The following is an 8,317-nucleotide window of genomic DNA, read 5'->3' as shown; positions in this document are numbered from 1 at the left end:
TAACTCAAGGTTACTCTATGTATGCGGACTACACACCACACCTGTACTCAGTGTTAATGATGTAGGCTATTAATCCACACCACTTGATAAAATATTTTTAAATTTCCTCCTGACTCGTTCCACTGCGGTTGCAGCTAAAATGACGTTATTCTTAACACAACAGTATTACGTTCATACAGCGAGCCCTGCAGCCTCTGTGATTTTAGGGAGGAGATCTTAATTAAATAACGGGACAGTTTCTGAGATGTAGCTGATCTGTAGGCTATAATTTAATTATCCTAACTGTTTTCACATATTTACAATGACTATTTTACACGTCCAAAAAATACGGAGCCAGGGTGGGGGTTAATAGCGGAGAAAAAAAAAAAAAAAAAATCTCCAAAAAAGGGATAAATCTACAAGAACTAAAATCGCAATTTCCTGAAATTAAAGTCGAACGCGCACCTATTCAAGTTCACACCCACTCAACTAACCGACATCTTATTCACCGTCGTAGTAACGTTTAACACCAGTGTAGCCGGTCAGAGTTTGTCAGACCTGAGTTTGCTTGATACCCCTGAGTTAACTCTGAGTAGGTTGAACTCCCTTCATAGTACAGGCCACAGGTCAGACAGTCTGGTTACGCTGCTAAGCTCAATCATCATCTACCAATTTAGTTGTTTTCACTTATGTATTTTTCTTTCTGTTGTCAGACAACTGCATGAGTGATTTGATGACAAGAGGCCGCCTGTGAACCAGGCCAACACCGTTTCCTACGGTTATTAAATCACAAGTTTAGGATCGCAAAGTTATGCACACAATAAACATACAGAAAGGTTAATGACAGCAGCTCACATCATCGTTTTCCTAAAGCTCAGTCTTCACTGTCCATATGAAAACACCAGGTACGCCCTTTAAGATTGATCCACTCTGGGGAATGTTTTCAAAAGCTACATTTTTAGGTAATAAAAACTACGCATTCTGTGGGCAGAGGGCCAAAACAGAAGAAGACTTTTTTTTATTTTCACAACGTTATTATTACAGTTCTTATATCATTGCTGTTACTTAATAAATAAAAAGTAGCAGAAGATAAAAATCCCTACCACGAGAGTAGTGACAGACTGGCACAATTTGCAAATATGAAACATATCCTCTGAGGCCACAGGGTCGTCCTCACAGCAGTTTGCTGATGAGGCCCTGCAGGACGTGCTTTTCCGATCATCTGACTTAATCCCATTATAAAACTGTCATATGTGTAAATATGAGCCCACCCACACATGAAAGGACAGAGTGGATGTTTTACAGGCTTTACGGTGGCAACACTGCTGGAGGACAGCGGTGAGTTAGGAAATTAACAGAAGAGTCAGTTCAGAAAACGGAGAATATCTCAAAAGAATTTTAACGGTGCGACAGCTTACCAATTGATATTGTTGCTTTAATCATTTAATTGTTGCTTTAATCATTTAACTATATCTTTGTTCTGAACAGAAAAACACCTTTAAAGTCTTTCTTGCATTCGGCCACAGTTTATGCACCAGGTAAGAACAAAATGTTAATACAGATCTTTTACATTAAATTGACAGAACTACACCTTTCTGACAATCTGACACCTTTATCAAAGCTAAACATAGAAAAAACTAGACACTCATGTGCCTCCTACAACTTTATATTCACGTAGCAAAATGTTTGGTTTCTAGAAATTCAAATTAATCTGGAGTTAGATCAGGCTCACTATTATTGCATACACTCAGAAGGATTCCCAAATGTATCTCCACAAAAACAATCTGTTTATAAACTCACAAATTAAAAAATAAGGTTCACAAACGTATTTCTGATGCACAAACAAATATTTCTTAGTTTAAATGAATGTAACAGAAACCTACAAATAAATGTATTTAAAAGTATTAGTATATATCATCAAAAACATGTATGAATGTTGTAACATTTGTATACACACTTTTTCATCTGGGGAAAAAAAGCATTTGTGAATGGAGCCACGCCATGGTAGTGTCAAAAAACTCACAAACAAATACAGTGAAGTTCACAAATGACTAGCAGTTTGTAAATGCAGGTGCAACAGTGTGAATATAAATGAAACAACATCCAAATATGTTGTAAATGATAATAGCAAATAGTTTTAAATAGATATATTTGTGAATTTCTATTACATTTATTTTAAACAATCCATATTTGTGTGTACATTAATTATACATTTGTAAACCTAATGTCTTTTTTTGTGGAACTGTTTCACATTTATATACAACAATTCAAATTTTGCTGAGACGGTCATTTATATATAAATCCCAAACTACATGTGAATCCTTCTGTGTGCATTCAGTAACACTGAGACTGATCTGAATTATAGATTATTATCGCTTGCTGCTTTGGTGTGATCATGGCACAGCGGGCCTGGATTAAAGTGAATGAGAGGAGCGCTTAAGACATGAGCAATGCACCTGGTTTACCTTGTGTTCCAAGGTGCTCGAGGCATTTGTGGTGTTGCAGCAGAGACCTCAGGTCGTCAGGACTGGAGAGGGCTTGCAAACAGTCCCTCAATACAGAGGGGGCAGAGCTCAGCCATGAAACAGTCTTGACCAAAGTGATCATCCAGTCAGTTCAAAGTGAAATGTGAAAAAACAAAGCTCATTTCACACTTATACAATGTACATCACATTTAAAATACTGCTACTCCTAATCATCTGTGCATATGCTATTACTTACAAATACTGCATTTTCAGGCACCCATAGCGATACTTCAGCAAATATAAAATTTTATATATAAACATTTTCATACACATGACAAAATAAAGTACACTAGAATAGTATCTTTTCTAATAATTGAAGCAATTAAACTTAAATGAATTTTAGAAGCCCATTTGCTAAACCCCACACTCAAAAATCCTAAAATGTTCTCAAATTCTTTTAAATGTTTCTAACATGTTTACATTATAACTTTTTAAAATAGAAAGGTTGGTAAGGACAACATGCTTTAAACTTAAAATATTTTAGTTACACCGTCGTAGTCCACCAAATACATCCACACAGTGCATGTTTCAAGTAGCAGCTGGTGTGATCAGTCATATTCCTACCTGACTAAGGTCTGGAACTGGCAGGAGTTTCTCCATTTTAGAAAGAAACTCCCACACAAGGAGCTGCATGTCTGTGTCATAGCTGAGGCCATACTCTGTTGGGAAAACCTCCTGGGAAGTACAAAGGTAACAGTTATTCAAAAACTATGACGGGACATAGATAGATGGAAAAAAAATACTGTTATGTGCTGGTTGGGTTTCATGTGAAGCTACTTTACCTGGTAAAAATGCTCCCTCTCTGCTGGGTCTTTCAGTAGTGTTTGGATGAGCGCCACAAAAATGGCCTCCTCTGCATCCACCTCTGCATCGCCACTCTGAAAGACACTATCATTGTTACTGAGACAATCTCCTAGTTCCAAAGGGTAGCTCATCGTGCTGTATATGCGACAATGCCAGAAAGGTTTGTTTTTTGGAACTGTAAGAAGGCAATTCTGAAAACACTCCTCTCACTTACTCCAGTGTATCCTGGTGGGCGGATTCGTTCTAGGTGAGGCTGTATACACAAAATGTTGGCTGTTTCCTCATTTCTGCACAACTCAAGAATAATCTGAAGAGAAAGACGTAGAAAAGGTGTCCCTTTAGCAAGAATTATCTGCATCCATGAAGTTTGACGTTATTGTGAGACTTTTAAAATGTTTGCATTTTTGCAACATCTTGATCTCACATGAGACCCTCTGACTCACTTTGGCTCTCAGTCGAAGAAGCAGTTTGCCTCGTTGCTTCGGATTGAGCAGGTCTGGAACTGTTGCCGTCACCAGCGTCACAAACTCATCAAGCTGTTCATAATCAAGAACCTCTCTCCGCTGAGCCACTTGCCACATGGCTGCAGAAAGCAGCCGCAGGGGAGGTATCAGCAGCCTTAATGACGACAACGGCAGGAATATATCTGCATAAACATCCACACACAATAAACAAGAGTCTTCTTGTTACATGGCAATGTACAATTTCCCCCCCTTTGACAAACAGCTAAGACCTGACTCTAATGTGGGCATGTTTGCTAACAAAATAAACATGTCCTTGTACACAGGGTTTGAAATCTATTTAGGATATATTTAAGTTGAACACTTAAGTTTAAATCTGGCTTAAATATTAAAAAGGTGAACGGGTAAAGGTAGGTCATTCATTTGGGAACCTCCTGTATCAGGTGCTCAGGGTTAGGATTAGGGCAAATGTTTTGTAAGGCTAAATCCAACACACCTCCACAGTGCATTTATTGGCGTCAGCGTGCATATTTGGAAACTGTATGGGCCAGGACAGTGACTTAAAAGTGAAGAAGAAGAAGAAGACATACTTTAATCATCAATATGCCCACTCTGGTGTTATTATTGTTATTTGTACACACAGGTCTGAAATACACACACACGCACATGTAACAACACACGGAGAGATGTCAGAGTGACGGGGCTGCCACTCAGTGCGGTTGGGGGTACAGGAGCTTGCTGAAGGAGTGCCCAGGAGGTGAACTGGCAACCCCGGTTCCCAGTCTAACGCTTACATACTGAGCTGTTGCCGCCCACTGAGCTACTGCAGCCCTGTGGTATTATAAATAAAGTTTTACCTTAAAAAGAAAAACTGAACTGAAAGAGAAACGTGGACATTAAAACAAGTATCAGCACTGACAAAAGTTCCACAGAAATATAAAACTTTAAATTTTTAGGTTGATTATTTTTGCATTCTGGTGTTTTTCAATGACTACCTTCTGATTTTCTGTCACCAGTTTTGGTGTGAACGGGAGGGAGCAAGGAGTGCCTGTTTTCCATAAACTATAGTACAGCAAAAACACGCAAATTACACCACAAACAGCATCAAGATTAGGCTGAAAGCTGCTGTTATTTTGAAAAGGTAAGACTAATACAGGTTACACAGTTGCAAGTGACAAGATAAAAACACACTAAAATATAATGCATTCATAATAATTTGATGTGTCTTTATTTGAAAAGGGTTGAAAACTTTAGTGACAGCACAGTTAAATCTCCTCTTGTTTTCCAGAACTTTGCGTTTTATGGCAGTTTTTGTGATACTTTACTAATACTGTTTTTCTGTCTCAACCCGTACAGGCCACACATGATATACTGTCACTGGTTAGCTTAGTTGGTAGAGCACTCATATTCTTAACAGTTTCTTCCCACAAGCCATCACTCTGATTAACTGCTGACTTCTGACTCAGTGTCAGGAACAATTCCTGTGCATTAACCCAATAATTCTGTCTCTAATCAGCCACCTGTTTACTGGTTACCACTTATTTATTCATCATTCTCTATTTCAGAGCTGTTCATACTGTATACCAAATCCACCTACCTCAAGTACATAATACTTATTTATTCCAAGCATCCTTACACTATGCTCCATCGCACTGTGTACATATATGTACATCATAATAACAATAATGATAATAATAACTTACTCCTGCACCCTTTGCACTCTGCTCATTGCACTGTTGTCTCAATCTGTTTTTATTGTGTTTGTTTATAGTGTGTATATATATATGTGTTCTCTAGAATTGTAGCCTGTGTTTGATTTTATTATTGTATAAGTAAGCACGTCGTGAGCAACGTACAATCCAGTGTCAAAATTCCTGGTATGTGTAACATATACATAGCTGGCAATAAAACTGGTTCTGATACTGCACCAAGAAAATCATCTCAATTATCATGAGCCAAATCCAAAACAAAAAAGCTTAACGTTAGTTAGCTAACATTGCCAAACATTGGGAACGTAGCTCGCAAGAGACTGGTTTACAGCTTCTTTGAATCACAAAGGAAACGTAATCCTTTCGTGTACGATTGCTTCAGTTCTTAGAACTTCACATAACTTACAGTAAACGCTGCCTTAAATGTTTCGCCGTGTTTACATGACGTCCACAAAGTTTAGCTTCAATCCTTGCTGTTAGCTGGAGCTCCGAGCTAACGACACTATGCTAGTTCGCTGTTAGCTGCAGCAAAATTATCAAACACACCCATAAAACGCACCTGTGTTTTCCACTTCATAGGAACTGGCAGTCGTTTCCATGATTTACACAACGTAAAGTCACTTTTAAAACTCACTTAACAAACTACCATAAGGTTGCAAACCAATTGTTGTTAGCTCTTTACAAAGCGGAAACACGTATAGTAAATTAATTCCAAAATAAAAGTGGTAAGTTAAGTAGAAACCTGCTCAAGAAGACATTGGAGCGATACAAAAGTACTTGCCATAAATAGCACCAGCTGTTAATATGCAGAAGTCAAAAAATACTCAATAATAATATAATAATAAATAAATATAACATAAAAAATATATTTTAACTGAAGAAAACAAATACATTTAGCTGCCATTAGGTAATCCCTGTGGGCATCAACCAAGGTAATGTAGAAAAGCTTGCATAATACATTTAACACTAAAATTATAAAACAGTTAGGATTTTATATCAATAGACATTTGAAATATGTGTAAATGTGAATAAAAAAGATAATTTAATACTATGCAGAGCTAAACAAGAACAACTAGTCACCATTTAGCAGGTAGGCAAAATACTTTATTTGCAGTATTTTCCACGTGCAAACTTTTAAGACTTTAGTATGTTGGACTCATACTCCACAACATCATATTGTTCATGGTGTCTTGTTTCTCTGCTGTCGTCACAAGCCCCCCTACCACAACACTGGAATATCAAACGGACACTGCCGCTTTTCATTAGAAACACTTGGAATTTATTTCTTCCACACAGCAACACCATGAATCCATCCAGGCAGTACACAGCAACTGGCAACAGGTCACAGAGGGAATTATATAACACAGCAATCAGGTGGTTTCAGGGTCCAAGCTGTGGAAACTTGGGATGTGATATCCAATAAAGTGCCGCTATATTCAGTCAAAGCTGGGTTAGTGTTCCTGACGGCAGGACCAGGCCTCCGTGTCTTCAGGCTCCATCCCATGGGACAAACCTTTAAACACAGTAATCACATTTAAGACTAAGGTTAAACTCCGTACAAAGCTGTAGTCTGGGAAAAGCACTGCATAAGGGCATCAACATGTTGTCCGTGGTTATAAAAGTGTAAAACCCACACAGCCTAAATCAGATTTTATGTAAGATTTACGTCCAATTACTGGTTAGTTAATTTCCTGAAGACAAGGTCAACACACAGTCAGGGAAGTTTAGATTTCCATGGCACACTGAATTAGAGCTGAAATGATCAGACAATTTATTTACTATGTGGTCAACAGTAAAAGATATTGGCAGCTAACATTTCTAGATTAAATACCAAACATTTAAAGCCACTGTGCACCAAGCATGTATTTTTCTTCTGAAATTGTTGCACAAAAATTCCAATCTTGCGTTGTGTCAATCACGTTTAGCCTCAAGTGTTACACAAATAACCATCGGGTTTCTTCAACTTTCACTCAGGAGCAAAAATCAGCCTTTAAACTTGAAAGAAATAACGATGTGGATGATCGGATTTGCTGCTTTTATTTGTCGTGTGATGGTAAATTGAGTTTCTTTATATAGTAATTACCACTATGGTGACCTCTGCAGTAACATATCTAATATTTGAACAGGCAACCCCAAACAAAAGGCAACAGGCAACGTTAGTTAACGCAAGCTGAGTAACTTACTTAAAAGATATACACTTCTGGCCTTTTCGGTAAGTTTACCTGACATACACTGCTCAAAAAAATAAAGAGGACACTTAAACAACACAATGTAACTCCAAGTCAATCACACTCCTGTGAAATCAAACTGTCCACTTAGGAAGCATCACTGATTGACAATCAGTTTCACATGCTGTTGTGCAAATGGAATAGACAACAGGTGGAAATTATAGGTAATTAGCGAGACACCCCCAATAAAGGAGTGGTTCTGCAGGTGGTGACCACAGACCACTTCTCAGTTCCTATGCTTCCTGGCTGATGTTTTGGTCACTTTTGAATGCTGGCGGTGCTTTCACTCTAGTGGTAGCATGAGACGGAGTCTACAACCCACACAAGTGGCTCAGGTAGTGCAGCTCATCCAGGATGGCACATCAATGCGAGCTGTGGCAAGAAGGTTTGCTGTGTCTGTCAGCGTAGTGTCCAGAGCACGGAGGCGCTACCAGAAGACAGACCAGTACATCAGGAGGCCGTAGGAGGGCAACAACCCAGCAGCAGGACCGCTACCTCCGCCTTTGTGCAAGGAGGAGCAGGAGGAGCACTGCCAGAGCCCTGCAAAATGACCTCCAACAGGCCACAAATGTGCATGTGTCTGCTCAAACGGTCAGAAACAGACTCCATGA

The 8,317-nt window shown here is 38.7% G+C and overlaps 1 protein-coding gene and 1 long non-coding RNA gene across 4 annotated transcripts in view; both read right to left on the bottom strand.

The window, feature by feature from the left end:
- LOC123984797 (zinc finger protein 2 homolog) overlaps window positions 1–6,192 on the bottom strand; it is a 9,047-nt gene extending 2,855 nt beyond the window's left edge. The window contains exons 1-6 of one of the 3 annotated variants that reach the window (XM_046071937.1): window positions 6,038–6,192; window positions 3,752–3,954; window positions 3,523–3,615; window positions 3,287–3,382; window positions 3,069–3,179; window positions 2,445–2,568 (exon numbers count right to left, since the gene is read on the bottom strand). In XM_046071937.1, coding sequence (XP_045927893.1) covers window positions 2,445–2,568; window positions 3,069–3,179; window positions 3,287–3,382; window positions 3,523–3,615; window positions 3,752–3,954; window positions 6,038–6,077 — 667 coding nt within the window. In that variant the 5' untranslated portion in view covers window positions 6,078–6,192. The other 2 variants (XM_046071939.1, XM_046071938.1) reach the window with 2 other exon arrangements.
- A 368-nt stretch (window positions 6,193–6,560) lies between these two features.
- The window catches only part of LOC123984916, a 4,727-nt gene continuing 2,970 nt past the window's right edge, over window positions 6,561–8,317 (bottom strand). The window contains exon 2 of the long non-coding RNA XR_006828553.1: window positions 6,561–6,991. This is a non-coding gene — a long non-coding RNA (uncharacterized LOC123984916). The remainder of the gene's footprint in view (window positions 6,992–8,317) is intronic.

This window comes from Micropterus dolomieu, linkage group LG16 (genome assembly GCF_021292245.1).
Source record: "Micropterus dolomieu isolate WLL.071019.BEF.003 ecotype Adirondacks linkage group LG16, ASM2129224v1, whole genome shotgun sequence".
Taxonomy (NCBI): domain Eukaryota; kingdom Metazoa; phylum Chordata; class Actinopteri; order Centrarchiformes; family Centrarchidae; genus Micropterus; species Micropterus dolomieu.
Note: the sequence above shows the minus strand (reverse complement) of the source record. Positions and strands in the feature narration are given on the sequence as shown.